At 43.2% G+C, this 22,036-nt stretch overlaps 1 protein-coding gene across 1 annotated transcript in view; it reads right to left on the bottom strand.

Annotated features, from left to right (window-relative positions):
• The window catches only part of LOC120057428 (protein turtle homolog B-like), a 235,761-nt gene that overhangs the window by 97,901 nt on the left and 115,824 nt on the right, over window positions 1–22,036 (bottom strand). The window contains exon 4 of the mRNA XM_039006053.1: window positions 9,438–9,589. Coding sequence (XP_038861981.1) covers window positions 9,438–9,589 — 152 coding nt within the window. The remainder of the gene's footprint in view (window positions 1–9,437; window positions 9,590–22,036) is intronic.

Below are 22,036 nucleotides of genomic sequence, written 5' to 3'. Positions count from 1 at the left end.
TGTAGTTTTAAGGCAGCAAAATGTGACAACTTTGCAAGGGGTGTGTATGTAGACTTTCGCTGGCGACTGTATGTAGGATCTATAGGATTATCCAATCAGGTGTGAGCGTTTCATGTGTAGCTGGTTCAGCTTCAACCCCCACCTGGCTCACTAGTCTTTGACTTATAATCTTTTAATACAATGTTGCCCCATTCCAAAATGACCCCATGGCTTGCTCCCTACCCCTAGGAACTTCGTGGTACTGTACATTTGACAGGATTGGATGGGTGGTGGATGTAAGTAATATGGCACAAAAGAGTGGATGAAATGGAAAAAGAGGATGAAAGAGTGGAAAGGGAGGATGGCTATGTAGCCCTAGAGGGGAGGAGGAGGACAAACAAGGTAGTAAGCTGTCTCTTCCTGTTTGTAACAGGTCACAGGAGATGAGAGTGGAGGCTGCAGCCGTGCAGTCCTCAATCAGAGGGCCCACATAGGCAAAGAGATGGACGACTAAGTCTACCTTGAGGGGGGTCTTACAACTGGGAAGAGGGAAGGAGAGCAGGAAGTGTGTGTAAATAGTCTAAAGCGGCCACCTGTCCTTAATCTGCACTGATATGAAGAAAAAAAACAGGATGTGTGTAAGCGATAGGTGTTGGATACTTTGCATGCACCAGTTCAGTGTGATCATCACTGGATGTTCTGGGGTTTTCAGATCAAAGTAGAGCTGCTGATACAAGGACAAAGCGGGAAATAAAGGCTAGATTACCTATGCCTCAATAGCCTCAAAAGACGAGCGGAAAGTTAATATGCATTATGGCGTTACTGTAGTATTGAATACATTGAACAAAACTCACAGATGAATGTGTTTTTATTCTCTTGCCCTATGTGCTGTAATTTAGTTCCTTGGAGTATCCCATCTCTCTCTCTCTCTCTCTCTCTCTCTCTCTCTCTCTCTCTCTCTCTCTCTCTCTCTCTCTCTCTCTCTCTCTCTCTCTCTCTCTCTCTCTCTCTCTCTCTCTCTCTCTCTCTCTCTCTCTCTCTCTCTCTCTCTCTCTCTCTCTCTCTCTCTCTCTCTCTCTCTCTCTCTCTCTCTCTCTCTCTCTCTCTCTCTCTCACACACACACACACACACACACACACACACACACACACTTTAACTCTCCTCTTTTCTCTGTGCATGTGTGTATGTGTCTCAGGGAGAGGAGATAGATAGATGGCAGTTGAAAAGAACACACAAACATATAGACACAAACACACCCACACGAGAGCACTCCTCCACTCCTAACCCTCAAAAGTCAATAGAACAAACACTGTTGTATGCTCATCTGTGCTCAACCAGTGTTCATTCGTTCAGCTCTCCACCACGACACATATCTGATGCTGTGCCAAGGAGGGCAAAGTCCATTTTCTAATAATTTACACTTCAAACTACGTTAACATTCAGCGATGCCTGCTAGTGTCATGTAATTACAGTCCCTCCAGGAATCCTAAATTGTTAATTTTTTTGCTAAATCAACAATTCCCCACATATTATGCGAGGGCTTGCACATTTGACCAATCACTACACTATTTCTGCATAAAACAGTCCAATCATCTAAATTCTATTGCATAAAATTACCCATCACCGCAGAACAAAAAGAGGACTCACTATTTCAACCAATCACTGTACATTTACAACATAATAAAGTTCAATCTAGCCACACGTCAACAAAAGTTTTCCCTCATCAGAGCATTTTCGTGACAAATTTGACAAAATCACTGCATATTGCATCTAACCTCTGTTGCTATTTAGAAGCAAAAGGAGGTGAATAGGGAAATAGCTCAAAAGCTAAGGACCTGTAGGATCATAGACATGGCTTTCTCGAGCGAAGGCTACATTTGGACGCAACGTCACCTTAAAGTCGCCTGGTTAGAACTGAGTACCGGATAACGCGTGGAGATCCCCAACACGTTTAGCTGAGGCCAAAGCGAATGAGGCTGCCTGGGCCAACGGGGAGCTACTGGTGCACCAGAGCGTTGATGCATGCCACTACTGACATATTGTTGGTTCTGACCAGCACAAGCCGGCTGGACAAAAGCAGGGTGAAACACCTGAGTGCCAGATACACCGTAAGGAGCTCAATGGTAGTTGATATGCAGTGCGCTCCGCACCAGTGTCCATATCTCCCGAATCGAGTTGCCTTTGTGCAGCGCACCCCACCCTTGGGTGGATGCGTCTGTCGTGATCACCTGCGGGATACAACTCAGCCCATGGGAGCCGCATGACAATAGAAGTAGGGTCCCACTACTGGGCCATGTCCCGTAGGCCTGACAGAGACTCCCGAAGCGACTGGCATAGGCTGCGAGGTGCATCCAGGTGAGTGGCTAGCGCTGGAGGGCCCTTATCAAAAATAGCCCCATTGGAATGGTAGGCATTGGCACTGGCAAAAACACACTGTGTCCCATCCTTTTCAGAACCAGGAAATGCCAGCTGTACCATCCGTCCTGGATCTTCGACATAGGAACCACTCGGATTGCCTGCTTCTGGAGACGGGAGGATATATCCTCCCTCAAAATGGGCGCTTAGGCCTCGGGAACAGTCAACGTGTGGATGCCACCGAAGTGTGGGGTACGCACAACAAATTGTAGCCTGTACCCTGACGTCACTGTTCACATGATCCAGGTCGACACTGCGCATGCGCGCGATTGGTTGGAGCAGACAGCGAGCCTCCAATAAAGTGCCATCTGAAGGGGCGGGACGCCAACTCGTGGACTGGGAGAGATTGGTTATTTTTCCATTTCCACTACTCTTGACAACCATGTGTCTGAACGTGGAGAAGGGACACTTTTCATTGAAATCACATGCAGGAGACAACACTTTTGACACCTGTGAACACTGATGAACTTTGGGGTTGAAAAAACGGTGTTTATGTGCCAAGGTTTGCCTAAAGCCATGCCCACTCTGGGTACAAGGGCTCCGGCGATCAGTGACATATCTCGAATGGCAGTACCACCTGTGGGTACTGTTGTCACAACGAGCCTCACTCGGTTTAGGCGGTAAGATGCGTTCCGGTAACCGGCTGGCACCCAGCACTTGGCCACACGCATTAAAAATAGACACTGGGAAAATAACTTCATCATGGAGGTTACCGACCAGTCATAGGTACTGGTAACAAAGTGCCTTGTAGCATGGATGGGAATGGGACAGACAGCTCTGAAAAACGGACCCCTTCGATGGTAACAGGCAGGGGCAACTCGTAATCCAATGTAATTCCCAGGAATCACCTACAGGGCCTATAATCTATATCAATAGACACCTCATAGGGACTAGTGAGCTACAGGGAGGAATCGGCAATGAGTCACCTATGGGGGAGGGGTGCCCCCTTGTGGACAGAGAGCAAATCACTCAACATTACTCCCACCCTGGAGAGATTTACCCTTGCACCGTGGAGTGCAGGGTACCAGAGCGGCATTAAACATGGACAAGCTTCCAACACACGTTGTGCCTTCGTGAGACTGTATTGCCTGCATGTAGCCCGGCCCCTTTATGAGCACAGAGGGCTCTGGCATTGGCTAATGTAGTAACCTGTTTGCTGTAACAAAATGTGGGGGCACTGTCATCATGGCAATGTTTTTGTAGATCGGCACAGCTGCTCTGGGGCTACTTCCTCATCGGAGGAGCACGGAAGCCCCTCTATCTCTACTCCCTCCAACTCCAGGAATTGAAAATAGAAATGGGGTTGCCATATGCTGGGGGAACGCTAGTAAGCTTCATTCACCGGAAGTTATGATGATAGCCGACATTAGCCAGGAGGCTCATTAGTCTAAGCTAGGCTAGCTAGCCTCTTTGACCAAAGCACGGTCCATTTAGAATAACCAAGCGACTTAAGGCTACGTATAGTAAACAAGACAGCTACCCAAGCAACTCCACCATGGGGAGGCAGGAATATCTAATAATATCTAGCTCGCCTCGGCAAGTTAGCCAACCTGGCTAGCATGCTATGCAGTGCTCATTAGCTAGCCTGGTCTCGAAAGTTTACGTAAGATCGGATCACTGAGGTGGGACCCACACCCTTCTGCGAAAAGAGACATGTGGTGCTTAACCAAGGCAGACACAGGCGGCTGGGAGATACCCACAAAACCTGGCCGCCCTCTCTCTTTGAGTAGCCTACCGTAACCAGCAACAGAGCGCTCTGGAGCCCGGAAGACATTTGACCTGACCAACGACCCAAACCATCATCCACGTCGCGCAACTCAGACTCAGACGAGGTACGAGCACCCGGGAGAGGAAGTCACTATCAGAAACACCAAACCCCCGAAAGAATGATTCACAATTGACAAAAGAACACGTGCCACAGACTAGTTGAGGAACAATGCCAGCTGTCCGCTAGTCTCGCACACAAACTGATTCAAGCGAGGGCAGCTTGAGCATGCACCGTGCCGAGACAAACAAGACAACCAATGTGAGTATCTTTTGATTCCGTGGGGAATCGTTGCGAACCCAACCCGGCTTGTTAGCCTTCGTCGTTTTGGATGCATTAGTCATCTTACTTATTGCTCTAGCCAGGCCAAGTAATTAGAAGAATAACTAATTGTTAGTGATCAGGAAACTTATGAGATCCTTATGATATCTCAATCTCTTCATTCAAAGACTCAATCATGGACACTCTTACTGACAGTTTTGGCTGCTTTGCGTGATGTATTGTTGTCTCTACCTTCTTGCCCTTTGTGCTGTTCTCTGTGCCCAATAATGTTTGTACCATGTTTTGTGCTGCTACCATGTTGTGTTTTTATTTTATTTCACCTTTATTTAACCAGGTAGGGCAGTTGAGAACAAGTTCTCATTTACAACTGCGACCTGGCCAAGATAAAGCAAAGCAGTGCGACAAAAACAACAACACAGAGTTACACATAAAGAAACGTACAGTCAATAAGACAATAGAAAAGAAAAATCGAAAAATCTATGTACAGTGTGTGCAAATGTGGAAGAGTAGGGAGGTAGGCAATAAATTGGCCATAGAGGTTGAATAATTACAATCTAGCATCAACACTGGAGTGATAGATGTGCAGATGATGATGTGCAAGTAGAAATACTGGGATGCAAAAGAGCAAGAGGGTAAGTAATAATATGGGGATGAGGGAGTTGGGTGGGCTATTTACAGATTGGCTGTGTACAGGTACAGTGATCGGTAAACCTGCTCTGACAGCTGATGCTTAAAGTTAGAGAGGGAGATATAAGACTCCAGAGATTTTTGCAATTCATTCCAGTCATTGGCAGCAGAGAACTGGAAGGAAAGGCGACCAAAGGAAGTGTTGGCTTTGGGGATGGCCAGTGCAATATACCTGCTGGAGCGCGTGATACGGGTGGGTGTTGCTATGGTGACCAGTGAGCTGAGATAAGGCGGGGCTTTACCTTGCACAGACTTATAGATGACCTGGAGCCAGTGGGTTTGGCGACGGATATGTAGTGAGGGCCAGCCAACGAGAGCATACAGGTCACAGTGGTGGGTAGTTTATGGGGCTTTGGTGACAAAACGGATAGCACTGTGATAGACTACATCCAGTTTGCTGAGTAGAGTGTTGGGGGCAATTTTGTAAATGACATCGCCGAAGTCAAGGATCGGTAGGATAGTCAGTTTTACGAGGGTATGTTTGGCAGCATGAGTGAAGGAGGCTTTGCTGCGAAATTGGAAGCCGATTCTAGATTTAATTTTGGAATTGAGTCTGGAAGGAGAGTTTAAAGTCTAACCAGACACCTAGGTATTTCAGAACCGTACAGAGTAGTGATGCTAATCGGGCGGGAGGGTGCAGGCAGCAATCGGTTGAAGAGAATACACTTAGTGTTGCTACCATGTTGTCATGTCGTGTTGCTACCATTGTGACCACCCTCCCACTCTGTCTGACAAATTCTTTATCTTTGCTCTTGTTTTCCTTAATAGGATGTCGGTGGGCGGAGCCGGGGGGGTCGTCAGCGAAATGGGACACACCTGGGCTTGGGTGTGTCCCAGGATAAATGCACCTCTTCCCCATTCATTGCAGAGACTCTCTCCATGCAGACACAGATTTTGGTTGTGGCATTTTTGTGGCTGTTTTTGGTTGTTTGTGTTGGCACCCTTCAACACCCCTCATTATCACATTTATGCACGCAACCACTCACACTACTGATTACTGACTACACACACCATTGTTAATTATATTTAGTTTACTTTAGTTAAATAAATATATTTGTTATTCCTTATCACCACGTTGTCTCCTTTTTTGATATGCACTTATATGCACGGTTCATGACACCATGCTGCCTTGCCATGTTGTTGTCTTAGGTCTCTCTTTATGTAGTGTTGTCTTGTCTCTCTTGTCGCAGGAGGTCTTTTGCCTTTTGGTAGGCCGTCATTGTAAATATTTGTTTTGAACTGACTTGCCTAGTTAAATGAAGGTTAAATAAAAGAAATAAAGATCCATAAAAACTTCAGCATGCTCTACCACTAAAGGACAGTTTACAGTAGTTGGCGCAACATAAGACAGTCTCGTGTTCCAATTGTTTGTTTTAATAGCGTGAACCGTTCCTGTTCACACCGAGGTGAAGAGCGGAAAAATGTAAGGAATGAATCTGAGCCTCACACTTATCACCTGTGGAAGGCGGGACTTCCAGCGAAGCGCGGATTTCATTGGCCTTGTCATGCGTGATTGTATATCCGAAGTCAAGAGAGTGCGACTCCCCCATAGTATGTTGTACCGAAGTTGACTGACTGAAATGTAACTGAAATCCGTTTAACCTCATTTTTACCAGCATGTCACCTGTGCAATTAGATGCGACAAAACTCTTAATCACCTTTACTCCACACACAGAAACGCATACAAGGCTCTCCCTTGCCCTCCCTTTGGCAAATCTGACCGTAACTCTATCCTCCTTATTTGTGCTTACAAGCAAGAACTCAAACAGGAAGTACCAGTGACGCACTCAATACAGAAGTGGTCCGATGAAGCGGATGCTAAGTTACAGGACTGTTTCACTAGCACAGATTCATCTGAAAACATTGAGGAGCTTACCACATCAGTCACCGGCTTCATTAATTAATAAGTACATTGACGACATCGTCCCCACAGTGACTGTACGTACATATCCCAAACAGAAGCCATGGATTACAGGCAACATCCGCACTGAGCTAAAAGCTAGAGCTACCGCTTTTCAAGGAGCTTGACACTAAACCGGACGCTTATAATAAATCCCGCCATGACCTCCGACGAGCCATCAAACAGGCAAAGCTTCCAAATACAGGACTAAGACCGAATCCTACTACGCCCACTCTGATGCTCATTGGATTTGGCAGGGCGTGCAAACTATCACATCTTACAAAGGGAAATCCAGCCGCAAGCTGCCCAGTGACGCGAGCCTACCAGACGAGATAAATGTATTCTATGCTCGCTTTGAGGCAATAAACAGTGAACCATGCATGAGAGCACCAGCTGTTCCGGACGACCGTGTGATCTCGCTCTCCATTGCCGATGTGAGTAAGACCTTTAAACAGCTTTACATTCACAAGGCTGCAGAGCCAGACGGATTATCAGGATGCGTACTCAGAGGACGCGTACCCATCATTTAGTTTGCTGTCGACAAGACAGTGGTAGGCCTGATCACTGATGACAATGAAACAGCCTATAAAGAGGCAGTGTGGTGCCAGGACAACAAACTTTCCCTCAACATCAGCAAGACAAAGGAGCTGATTGTGGACTACAGGAAACGGAGGGCCGAGCACACCCCTATTCACATCGATGGGGCTGTAGTGTAGCGGGTCAAGAGCTTCAAGTTCCTCGGTGTCCACATCACTTAGGAATTAACATTGTCCACACATACCAACACAGCTGCATCACCGCTTGGTATGGCAACTGCTTGGCATCCGACCGCAAGGCGGTACAGAGGGTAGTGCGTACGGCCCAGTACATCAAGGACCTTTATAAAAGGCGGTGTCAGAGGAAGGTCAAAAACATTTTCAAAGACTCTCTGCTACCGCACGGCAAGCGGTACCGACACACCAAGTCTGGAACCAACAGGGCCCTGAAGAGCTTCTGCCCCCAAGCTAAAGAGTTAACCAAATAGATACCCGGACTATCTGCATTAACACTCTTTTGTACTAACTCTTTTGACTCATCAAATAAGCTGCTGCTACTGCTTATTATCTATCCTGTTGCCTTGTCACGCTCCCCCTTTCTATACAGTACATACAGTATCTACCTCAATTACCTCATACCCCTGCACATCAACTTGTTACTGGTATCCCATGTACAGTATATAGCCAAGTTATCGTTACTCATTGTGTTTTATTCCTTGTGTTATTCTTTTTCAATTATTTGTCTCTCTGCATTGTTGGAAAGGCCCTGTAAGTAAGCATTTATCTGTTAGTCTACACCTGTTGTTTATGAAACATGTGACAAATCAAATTTGATTTGATACTGTGAATACAAAGTCAAGGACCTCCGATGGCTATTCGGCGCAAAACTCCCTAATGCTCGAAAAAGCCAGATACCATTTCTATCTGGAATTAATGCATGGCCAGTTGTAAATGGAATGGGATAGAAATTCTCCATATAACTAGCAGACTATGCAATCCCATGAATAGAGCCATAGAGTAGACAACAGATGGGGCAGGTCAAATGTAATGTTTACCAGGAATCTATCTTCTAACATTATTCACACATTATTCACACATATAACGCTCCTGCACTTGCTCAACAGTTTGCATGATATAGCCAATGTTGTCCTTTCTAGCATGGTCATCCCAACTGAGCTTAGTAGAACTACTTTTAGACTTCATTGGGTCATCATCACATGAATACCTAAGAGGTAGCCAGGGGCAAACTACCTGCCCTCCAGGACACCTACAGCACCTTCACAGGAAGGCCAAAAAGGTCATCAAGGACAACAACCACCTGAGCCACTGCCTGTTCACCCCGCTATCATCCAGAAGGCGATGTCAGTACAGGTGCATCAAAGCTGGGACCGAGAGACTGAAAAACAGCTTCTATCTCAAGGCCATTAGACTGTTAAATAGTCATCACTTGGCGGCTTCCACCCGGTTACGTAACCATGAACCTTAGAGGCTGCTGCACCATATACATAGACTTGAAATTACTGGCCACTTTAATAATGGAACACTAGTCACTCTAATAATGTTTACATATTTTTGCTTTACTCATCTCATATGTATATACTGTATTATATTCTACTGTATTTTAGTCTATGCCACTTCGACATTGCTCATCCTAATGTTTACATATTCCTTAATTCCATTCTTTTACTTTTAGGTTGTGTGTATTGCATGCATTGTTGTGAATGGTTAGATATTACTGCACTGTTGGAGCTAGAAACACAAGCATTTCACTACACCCGCAATAACATCTGCTAAACATGTGTATGTGACAAATAAAATTTGATTTGATTTTAGGTGGGGCAAACACATGAAGTGGTAAAGTGGGGGTCCTACCTTGTACTTGATGCTGTCCTCCACGGGCTCGCCCTCCCGGAGCCAGTTGATGGAGGGCTTGGGGTTGCCGGAAGCAACGCAGCTCAGGGTGATGCTGCCGCCTTCCTTGGCCTCAACGTACAGTGGTGGCGTGTCCGTGAAATTGGGGGGAGCTGTGAAGAGGACAATATAAAATAAATGGTGAGAAAAATGTTATTGGCAAATATCAAAAGGGAAACATCTCTAATGTTCCAATGTTGTATGTGTTTTCGTGTGATATTTGTGTTTATATGTCTGTTAATGTCAATGTGTGAAGCCATAATGTGGAAAATAAAGTTGATGTATTCTGTTTAAAATGTATTAATCCAATGATCCACTACGAGAAGCTATAGCTAGCAAACCTTAGATGTGTTGCTAGGAGAGGCGCAAAATCAAGTGAATATTTACAGACTTTGCTTGGACAATGTAATCATTACCACACACAAGTAATGAATACATTGCAGTAGTGTTTTATGATCTTTTTACTGTATATGTGTATGTACTGTACTATGTGAGTAAGCTTCAACGAACATTTCCAATGTATATATTACTGTTAATACCTGCAAATGGCAAATAAACTACTTGAAATTGAAGTTTGGACCAAAATATGGCCTGTGTTTAACCGAATAGCCCAAACACTGGTAAAGTTTTATATTAACGTTCAGTAATAAACCATTTATAAAAGGCATATACAAACAGTTTGTGCACCATTTATTAATCATTACTCCCACAAGGATCCCAATTTCAAACTCTCATAAAAAGATGGGATCTTATACAGTTTCTTGCCATAGCCTTCTGTGACTTTAAATAATATTTCTCTCAAAGCTGTGTTTCTGTCACGATTCCTAATGAAGGTGGCTCCCCTTCCTGTTCGGGTGGCCCTCGGCGGTCATCGTCACCGGCCTACTAGCTGCCACTGATCCTTTTTTCCCCTTTTCTGTTTATTGGTTTCACCTGTTTTGTGTTTGGTTAATTAGTTGGGCTATATTACCCAGCAGGCCCGCCTGCTATTTGTGCGGGATTGTTTGTGTAACTAGGGTGCACGTTTGAGGTATACGTGTTTCGTGTTTTGTGGGTTTTGCTGGACTGTTGCAGTCCCCGGTTTTGGGGCATTTGTTTTGTGTGCGCCCTGTGTTTTGTGGGGTGGCTTTTGTTCACCGTTTTGTGCATTACATTTGCAGTACCACTGAACTCTCTGCTTCCTGCGCCTGACTTCGCACCCACTACACCCAGATCGTTACAGTTTCCTGAAAAATGTGTCCAGCGATTTGGTCAACTCCATCAGATTAGTCTAAAATCCTAAATTAATCAGGAATAACCATGGTCAGCTATACCATAAGGGCCCCTTATTCATGTCTTCACTACATGTAGTAGTAGTAGTAGACCCTTCCTGCAGTCAAATGACAAAATCGCCCTCTACTGGCCTCATGGGTGGAATGTAATTAATAATTCATAAATATAGTTTTTTTAAACCTGCAAAAAATCTGGTGTTTATATGTCAAACAGTTGTGTTATATTTCAGTCTTCTGTGAGCTACAGTACCAATCAAAGTTTGGATACACCTACCCCTTCTCGGGTTTTTCTTTATTTTTTACTATTTTCTATATTGTAGAATAATAGTGAAGACATCAAAACTATGAAATAACATATGGAATCCTGTAACCAAAAAACCTGTAACCACATTTTAGATTTGAGATTCTTAAAAGCAGCCACCCTTTGCCTTGATGACAGCTTTGCACACATGTTTTGTTGTTGTCAGAAAATAGAAAGTGACATTTGAAAGATACAGTTTTTGTCTTTTTGGAAATTGAACTCAGATCTTACTGCTGGCAATGTCATAAGAACCCCCCCCCCCCCAAAAAAAAATCATGTGCTATGGTCATATTCATAGAGTATGCAATGTAGGTCAAGGAAAGTGTACACATTATTTGTATGCATCTTCCAAATGCGCCTTTGATCTAGCTCATCGTTTACAGTAGGAAAAGTGAATGGGAAAACCGGTTGGAAGTTTCCTCACCTGTCTGTGTCCTTTTGGAACAGTAATTAGTGACATTTTATATCAGTAATTGGTGACATTTTATTTCAGATATTAAAATCTCATATTCCACAACATGGGGACATTTCGGGGGCAATTCGGGGAAAAGTTGAGATAGTCCCGTTTTTCAAGAATCCCTGATTTATAGAAAATGTTAGATATATTTCCATAAATATTCTGTGTTGTGTGCTTATTATTTTACCATTGTCACGTTCCTGACCTGTTTTCCTTTTTCTTGTATTTATTTAGTTGGTCAGGGCGTGAGTTGGGTGGGTTTGTCTATGTTTGATTTTCTATGTTGGGATGTTTGTGTTCGGCCGGGTATGATTCTCAATCAGAGACAGCTGTCAATCGTTGTCCCTGATTGAGAATCATACTTAGGCAGCCTGGGTTTCACGTGTGTTTTGTGGGTGTTTGTTTCCGTGTCTGTGTTTGTTGCACCACACGGTACTGTATCGGTTTATGCACTTCGTTTATTTGTTTTGTAATTCAGTATTCAGTTTCGTTTTAATAAATCATTATGAACACTAACCACTCTGCGTATTGGTCCGATCCGTCTCGCCTCTCCTCGTCCGAGGAGGAGGAAGAATATGACGATAGCCGTAACAACCATTGAAATGATCTAGGTCATTTTCAGAGCTAAGAAGCATCAGGTACTGCTGGAATGTCTACGAATGTCATGCTCATCTTATGAGTAATTACACTAGTTTCTCAAAACCTTTATAAAGTATTTATAAAGTATAAACAGCACACACTTTAGATTAGGGACAGCAAAAAACACTAATGATTAGAAAATGGTTTATAAATGTAGGAGTAATGATTAATAAATAACAAACACACTACTTACAGTTGAAGTCGGAAGTTTACATACACCTTAGCCAAATACATTTAAACTCAGTTTTTCTTCTAAACTCCTGACATTTAATCATTGTAAAAATTCCCTGTCTTATGTCAGTCAGGATCACCACTTTATTTTAAGAATGTGAAATGTCAGAATAATAGTAGAGAGCATGATTTATTTCAGCTTTTATTTATTTCATCACAATCCCAGTGGGTCAGAAGTTTACATACACTCAATTAGTATTTGGTAGCATTGCTTTTAAATTGTTTAACTTGGGTCACACGTTTCGGGTAGCCTTCCACAAACTTCCCACAATATGTTGGGTGAATTTTGGCCCATTCCTCCTGACAGAGCTGGTGTAACTGAGTCAGGTTTGTAGGCCTCCTTGCTCGCACACACTTTTTCAGTTCTGCCCACACATTTTCTATGGGATTGAGGTCAAGGCTTTGTGATGGCCACTCCAATACCTTGACTTTGTTGTCCTTAAGCCATTTTGCCACAACTTTGGAAGTATGCTTGGGGTCATTGTCCATTTGGAAGACCCATTTGCGACCAAGCTTTAACTTCCTAACTGATGTCTTGAGATGTTGCTTCAATATATCCACATAATTTTCCTCCCTCATGATGCCATCTGTTTTGTGAAGTGCACCAGTCCCTCCTGCAGCAAAGCACCCCCACAACATGATGCCGCCACCCCCAGTGTTTCACGGTTGGGATGGTGTTCTTCGGCTTGCAAGCCTCCCCGTTTTTCCTCCAAACATAACGATGGTCATTATGGCCAAACAGTTCTATTTTTGTTTCATCAGACCAGAGGACATTTCTCCATGTGCAGTTGCAAACCGTAGTCTGGCTTTTTTATGGGTGTTTTGGAGCAGTGGCTTCTTCCTGGCTCGTTTTACTGTGGATATACAGTGGGGAGAACAAGTATTGGATACACTGACGATTTAGCAGTTTTTCCTACTTAACAAAGCATGTAGAGGTCTGTAATTTTTATCATAGGTACACTTCAACTGTGAGAGACGGAATTTAAAACAAAAATCCAGAAAATCACACGTTTCCTCCAGCATCTTCATAAGGTCCTGTGCTGTTGTTCTGGGATTGTTTTGCACTTTTGCACCAAAGTACGTTCATCTCTAGGAGACAGAACGCTTCTCCTTCCTGAGCGGTATGACGGCTGCGTGGTCCCATGGTGTTTATACTTGCGTACTATTGTTTGTACAGATGAACGTGGTACCTTCAGGCGTTTTTAAATTGCTCCCAAGGATGAATCAGACTTGTGGAGGTCTACATTTTTTTTCTGAGGTCTTAGCTGATTTCTTTTGATTTTCACATGATGTCAAGCAAAGAGGCACTGAGTTTGAAGGTAGGCCATGAAATACATCCACAGGTACACCTCCAATTAAACTTCTGACCCACTGGAATTGTGGTACAGTGAATTATAAGTGAAATAATCTGTCTGTAAACAATTGTTGGAAAAATTACTTGTGTCATACACAAAGTAGATGTCCTAACCGACTTGCCAAAACTATAGTTTGTTAACAAGAAATTTGTGGAGTGGTTGAAAAACGAGTTTTAATGACTCCAACCTAAGTGTATGTCAACTTCCGACTTCAACTGTATATAAATGCCTTATAAATGGTTTATTACTGAAATGTAATATAAAGTGTTACCCACAACCCTTTTGTTCATAGCCAGATTAAGCAAAAATTAGCTCTGCTAGCTAATCCTGCCAAATTCATTATTGTGTTAATTATTCACGTACATACAAAAGGAGGCCTTGAAAATTCCAAAACACAATCTATGCAAGTTGTGCTCATCTACCTGGTGCAAAAGAGCCACTTACTCAATCAGCAATGAATCCTCTGTGAACACTATCTCCAGGCATTTATAGCCTCTAAGTGTACTGTATATGAGCTACTACCGCTATACACTTCCACTCACTTTCCCCATCCTCTACTCCTCTGGGTTGTTTTAATACTTTCTCTCCCTCTTTCCTCTCTCCTCCTCTCTGCATCTCTCCAGGGCCCATTCATTACTTGCTTCTGATTTAGGACCAAAACTATGGCCTAGACGTAACCGAAATCTCTTAAAGTCCCAATTTTGCTTTGATAAGTCACAGAATAAGGGGCAGCAGGTAGCCTAGCGTTGGACTAGTAACCAAAAGGTTGCAAGATCGATCCCCGAGCTGACAAGGTAAAAATATGTCGTTCTGCCCCTGAACAAGGCAGTTAACCCACTGTTCCTAGGCCGTCCTTGAAAATAAGAATTTGTTCTTAACTGACTTGCCTAGTTAAATAAAGGTTTAAAAAAATTAGAAGTCAGGCCCTAGTTATAACATTAATATATATGGTTATATATGGTCACTATGGAGGTGGGTCATGCTACAGGGCTCATATTCTGTCTTTGTCACTACTATGGTACTGGAATATAACACTTTCTCACAGGTTTTCATTCATTTTCTGCATTAGCCGCCCCCCCCCGCCTCAACTCTTTAAATGTTCTTGAACATGCTGCCTTAATTTTCTGAAAGAGGGAGAGAGAGAGCGAGAGAGAGAGAAAGAGAGAGAAAGAGATGGGATACTCCAAGGAACTAAATTACAGCACATAGGGCAAGAGAATAAAAACACATTCATCTGTGAGTTTTGTTCAATGTATTCAATACTACAGTAACGCCATAATGCATATTAACTTTCCGCTCGTCTTTTTTCAACAATATTCCATTTACTTCATACCATGGGACAGTTTGCTTTACAGAAGCTTCAAACATAAATTGTTAATTCGACTAGCAACTACAGAATTGCATGTTATTGGACACACGGTTTCTGTAATCCCCAATTACAGGCGAAATGCGGATGAAAACAAGGCATTGTGTGAAAATCTCAATTTAAATTACACAAAGGCAATGACTGGACTGAACATCTTTACTGTGCATTTTAGTAGTCAACACAATTCTTTTCAAAATATTTATTGGATTTCATGGTTGAAATTAGAAAATAATTTCCAGGTCACACAACATTTTGGGAAGAATGCTTCATCCACTAACATTTCGGAAACGGCCAACTTTGTTGTGTGTTTGAAAAATGTATAGCGCACACATTTAAAAGGTACGTTTGAGAGACCCTGTCTTCCTGATGTTGGAAAGTAACAAATATCAAAAAACACAGTCTTGGAAAACGGGACAGGAGAAGAAAATATCTGGGGCCTCAAACATAGTTAAATATTTACAGAAAAAAAGTCACAAAGTGCACTACACTCACCTACAGAAAGACTGCAGTGATCACTAGACGAGATACTACCTCTATGGAATCGGATGTAGTGTACTTCAGGGCCTCACACTAGTCAACACCTTAGTCCAATAATGCATATGCTGAAACCTTCACCTGGCCTTGACTCTACTGCTGGGGAACACCTGTGTGACAGCTTGCCCCAGTGACCACACTTTTAGATGTACCATGGGGTAACAGTCAGGCATAATGGTATCAGAGACAAAACAGATGCCATGAGGGCTTAACAAAAGGACATAAAGGCATGGGAAGATGGACTCTAGGTAATTACTGCCCATTTTACCTCAATATTGTGTGGGAATCATAACATTCTGCCACACAGCGTTACACATCTGTCAATGACTAACTTATTATTTAGGCAGTTCCCAACCCAGGTAGCTGTAGTGCCACAGATACTAACTATAGTATCCAGACAGATCTCAATTCCATGACATCCTTTGGATCCCACTGTCCCCGTGGGACTCGTGCCTCATGTTCTAATACAACCAACAGCACCTGGCCAGGCGCTAATAAAGCAGGCAATTAAGAGCGCATAGCATCTGTCCATCCACTGGCTCTCTGTATCTCCACTAGCCTGCTGCATTCAAAGGTTTTTTAACAATACCTTGGCTTTACCCCTTAGCTACAACTGGTGTTATACTGCAGAGGTTGGCAGTGGACTACGGTGTGTGCTGGTTTTCGTTGCAGTCCAGCAATACCTCACCTATTCAAGTCTAAATTGAATGAGCAGTTGATTAGTTGGATCAGGTGTGTTAGTGCAGGTCAGTATTCACATCTCGGGTACCGAAGTAGTGGTGCACTAGTATGGCCAAACCTGAAGCTATTACAATTCTTATCTTTCTTTCTCCCTTTCCTCCTTTTCTGTGTCACATCAGGTCAGCAACCACAGCACAGCCACACATCATGCTGCTGCTCATAGCCTCTCCTCTTCTCTCTGTCCCTCCTTCAATGGTTCTTTGTGACAATATTGCATGAGTGGCGTCAGGTGGATGAGTGGGAGGGAGAAAAGTGAGCAAGACATCAGAGAGAGAGAGGAGAGAGAGAGGGAGAGAGAGAGGAGAGATTGAGGGGAGAAAGAGAGAGAGAGAGGAAGAGAGGAAGAGCGGGAGAGAGGGAGAGAGGGAAAGAAAGAGAGAGAGAGATGTGCTCGAATAGACATAAGCATGTACAGTGCATCCATATGCAGTAGCTACGGCTTCATCTAGGACCTTAAAAATAAACTGGAGGCCACTGGAGGTGGCCAATGTGGGAATGAAACGCTTTCGCTAATGGACGTGGCAGTGTTTCAAAGTGCACCTTTTAAATAGTCTGATGCTTTTTGCAATAATACACCTCCACATGAAAAAGTGTTATTAATAGTAAACAAATAGTTGTATAGTTATAGTAGTAGTAGTAGTAGTAGTAGTAGTAGTAGTAGGACTGTAGTAGTATTATACCATGGAGCAATATTTGAAAGTGGATCCTGTTGCTAACAGGATTTTTCAAATACCAGACTGGAGCTTTAAAATCTTGCCAGTTTGAAATGAATCAATTAAAAACATAATCATTGCAACAGACACTACATCTGGCCAATCAACATAACTAGTACTCTGAATCCTCCAAATGGTTTGAAATGGGACAATAAAGGATAGCTTTATTGTCTGGCCTAGCAGGATAATGGCTTGTTTCATAGTCTGGCCCATAGCAGACCTTACCATCTGCATCGGCCCACTCTCTCTCTTAGTGTTCAGACTCGGAACACCTGGCATTCTTCTAGTTATTCTCTAAAGCTACATCTGAATGCTGGGGAGAGACAAAGCAATCTTTCCAGGCTTCATACACATTTTGACGGATGGAATTTCCTGGCTTTCCATGAATTCTCCATGAATTTAAACCAAATTACTATGACCAACCATTAGTGTTCTCTATGTACGTATAAAAAAAGTATGCGCAATGTGGTATTGACACTGGGAGGCTGCTCTCTGATCCCATGTACCATCTCCTGTCATTGAGCAAGGCACTTAACCCCCCACAAAGTAGAACACCTGTTAGGCAACTGTATATAACACGTGGTCAACCCTCAGTGTGGAGAGCTACTGGGTGTGTAGGCTTTTGATCAAGCTCACCTCAAACACATCAGAGCCTGTTTATCAAGGTTTCTAAAATGTGGTTTGTTAGAGGACTGGAATAAAAGCCTGCACACCCATTAGCTCTTTTGGTGGATGGTTGATCACCCTAAATGTATAACATTGCAACATAACATCCAAATACGTTTTATGCCTTTTGAAAGAATTCACTCATTTAATATATCAAAGATCAAATGGCTATGGTAGGCTACAAATCGTATTATTCAGCTGTAGCAAGCCTACACATTTTCTTCAGTAAATTGATCTAATCGTGTTTCTCTTGGCCTGAGAGTCCTTTAGGGGCCTTTTAGGGGCAAACTCCAAGCGGCCTGTCATGTGCCTTTTACTGAGGAGTGGCTTCCGTCTGGTCACTCTACCATAAAGGCCTGATTAGTGGAGTACTCCAGAGATGGTTGTCCTTTTGGAAGGTTCTCCCATCTCCACAGAGGAACTCTGGAGCTCTGTCGGAATGACCATCGGGTTCTTGGTCACCTCCCTGACCAAATCATGTCCAATCAATTGAATTTACCACAGGTGGACTCCAATCAAGTTGTAGAAACTTCTCAAGGATGATCGATGGAAACAGGATGTACCTGAGCTCAATTTCGAGTCTCATAGCAAATGGTCGGAATACTTACGTAAATAAGGTATTGTATTTCTGTTTTTAATTTTTAATACAATTGCAAAAACTTCTATAAACCTGTTTTTGCTTTGTCATTATGCGGTATTGTGTGTAGATTGATGAGGGAAAAACAATATTGAATACATTTTAGAATAAGGCTGTAACATAACAAAATGTGGAAAAAGTAAAGGGGTCTGAATACTTTCCGAATGCACTGTACAATAGCTTAACAGTTAACTACTGGGTACAAGATATGTTTTGAATTGGCTACCTAGTTATTAGTCTGTTCTCTGCTGCAATGTCTCTCTCTCCTTGAGCAATGGTCCACTCATCTTACACACATGCAGGTGATGCGCGTTTCGTGCTAAAGCGCCATTCCGATCCTGGCTGATATGTAGATTTTTATTTGATTGAGACAATATTTCAAAACTGGGTCTAAATAACTTACATTAAGAGAATTGATTTTCCAAACCATTTAGGATTTTATAATTTTCTCAAATTTTTCCAGGCCTGGAAAACACAACTTTAAAATTCCATTACTTTTCCAGGATTTTCATGACATAGGAACCCTATCTTTCATACACTGTGTTTTATGTCTCTCATCTGCTTGGCAAACCCTGAAGGCTCTAGTAGACACACACATGCACAAGTGCAGACACACACTTTCATGAAAAGAGGCAAGTGTTTTCAAGATCAGCTTCACGCACTTGCCCTTTATCAATGCTGGATAAGGATTGTCCCAGCAATTTAAATGGTGGACAGGAGGAATTTCATGATCTTTGTGAGAGGAAGAAAAGTGTGTGCAGGAGCGAGAGACAGAGGTAGGGTGTGTGTGTGCGTGCATGCGTGTAGTGTGTGTGTTTGAGGGAGTGATAAAATCGCAAGCTTGTGTCGCAGGGTTGGATTAATAAACAGCGTGAGAGGAGGCAGACTATAATAAGACTTTGTGGCTGCGAACCCTGCAAAGTGCGTGCAGATGTTCACACACACACTTTGAATATCTGCATCGGTCCTCCAACAACCAGAGGTGTCAAGTTTCAATCCCCAGTTCCGTTCTGCCCTGGAGAATCAAGCTAACCCTTCCCAGCAAAACCTAGCACAGCTAACTGTAGCAGAACTGAGCCCAGCACAGTCTAGCCCAGTACATTTAAATTCAGCACTGTCAATGCTACCACGGTTTAGCACTGGTTTCCCAGCCTACTATAACTTTGACTCTAGCCTTAGTAGCCCATCTTGAGTTAGCCCAGCCCAGCCCAGAGTCCCTGGCTCATGGTGTCAGGCTGATGCACAGCCCTGGAGGAGTTTCCTCTGTTAAATATGCATGAGTATCACTGACTGAACATATGCTACCAGCAAAGAGAAACCCTAACACGTTCAGCAGCTTCGGGCAAAATGCCAACTCAACTAATTACAGCATTGCTGTGATAGGTAAACCACCCCGACTACCTTCCTCTCTGAGGTGAATGTGTAAAAATAATGTTCATATTTTGAAGTAGGAGGTACTGTTTAGGGATAGTTAGGGAGATTTCTGCGAATCTAGGGGATTTCAATGGAGCTAAATACATCTAGCTGGGTGTAACAACTTTAGCCATTAAATCATGTTCAATAGGGAGGTTTAGTTTCCCAAATACAACACACAGTGTATAGGCTAATGTTTCATGCTAAGTAACGTACCCTTGGCCATTCACAATCTTAACAAGGGAAAATTATTAAGTTTGAAGTCACATTCAAGGCACAAAAAAAACATTAGCTGGGTGATGATGACATTGTTGACCCATAAGCCCACATTCAGGCTTGTGCCAGACAAGGATTGGTTAGCTGGTCTTATGTCCCTGATGAACTGGGCTTAGCTCTCTCTATCTGAATATAAGGTGTAATCTATGATCCCAGACCCCGAGCTCAATGTATGGGATTTAGCTCACAAACAGAGAGTCAGCGGAATGATTGCATGGATCATACAGTATTGTTACCCATTACCGTAGTGCCATTCAACATTGCGAAACCATGGTGAGTGCAACAAAAGAGAGAGCAGTGTAATACAATAAGCTATTATTTGTGAAGGGGAATTCAGTGTGTGTGTGTGTGTGTGTGTGTGTGTGTGTGTGTGTGTGTGTGTGTGTGTGTGTGTGTGTGTGTGCATTCTTTCACGTGACAATGCTTCATTGTAAATAATGTATAAAGGCATGCATGTATATGTGTGTGCCATCGTCAGAATATGAATCTCTGTGTCGAAACAACTTTGACTTGACCTTGACACGTCCATCCTCACACAGAGATGCCATGTCAAGACAAAGTGCATATGCTGAAGTGTAGATGTGTGTGCATGTGCGCAGCAGGATCAATGCAGATATTCAATATGCACTCATCATTACATGATATAGAGAACTTGTCACTGACAGTCTACAGCTAATAAAGTCCAAAATCTACCTACTGGTCGCTAGAAAGAGTAGTTTTGCTCCTGTGGTTGCTAGTGGCTGGAAGTTGAACTAGTGAAACGGTGACATTGCACTGTAGGTACAGTATGTCTGACAAGCTAACAGCTGTTTTTGTACTGCTCCAGTGCTGCATCATACAGTAATAGTATCATACTGCTTTCACACATTTGACCCTGCAGACAGTACAGAATACAGATCTGTCTGAAATGCACACTCACAGTGTGGGACAATACCCATTGTTCAAACTATCGGGGGGATATGTTACAACGTTAATAGACAGCCGGCATTATGAGTACAACGATAAAAAGAGACCATGCAAGTTTGAGCCTTTATCTATCGAAAGCTCTGGGAAGCAGGGAAGCCGAAATGAGAGATAGAGATGGAGAAACAAATTTACAGTAAACAAACCGATGTGCTGATACACCACCGCAGCTAATTACGCAAAAACAAAAAAGTGATAAAGATCGCTTTGGACCGCTTTACTCACAAAACAAATGCAAATCCCAATTTTATCTCAGAAATAAAATCCTCTTTGCCCCGGGGCTTGAAGATTGGGATCGGAACAGAACATCCTTTGAGACAATTGGCGTGTCTCCCGACAAAACGGACCCCCACTGTCCCTCCTGGAGAGAGAGAGACACAACCAAGCTTATATATACATGCACCATAATAATCCGATATTAAACTGATTATGGTATTAGTAATGTAAACACCTTACTCCGCTTATCTTAATCGGCGTATGGTCATAATCGCTGCCCGCACCCTCCCGCCCGACTAGCATCACTACTCTGGACGGTTCTGACTTAGAATATGTGGACAACTACCTACGTGTCTGGCTAGATTGTAAACTCTCCTTCCAGACTCATATTAAGCATCTCCAATCCAAAATTAAATCTAGTATCGGCTTCCTATTTCACAACAAAGCCTCCTTCACTCACGCTGCCAAACATACCCTCGTAAAACTGACTATCCTAGCGATCCTCGACTTCGGCAATGTCATTTACAAAATAGCCTCCAACACTCTACTCAACAAACTGGATGCAGTCTATCACAGTGCCATCGGTTTTGTCACCAAAGCCCCATATACCACACACCACTGCGGCCTGTATGCTCTCGTCGGCTGGCCCTCGCTACATATTCGTCGCAAGACCCACTGGCTCCAGGTCATCTATAAGTATTTGCTAGGTAAAGCTCCGCCTTATCTCAGCTCACTGGTCACCATAACAACACACACCCGTAGCACGCACTCCAGCAGGTAT

Source organism: Salvelinus namaycush, chromosome 12, assembly GCF_016432855.1.
Source record: "Salvelinus namaycush isolate Seneca chromosome 12, SaNama_1.0, whole genome shotgun sequence".
Taxonomy (NCBI): Eukaryota; Metazoa; Chordata; class Actinopteri; order Salmoniformes; family Salmonidae; genus Salvelinus; species Salvelinus namaycush.
This window is presented reverse-complemented; position numbering and strand designations above follow the sequence as displayed.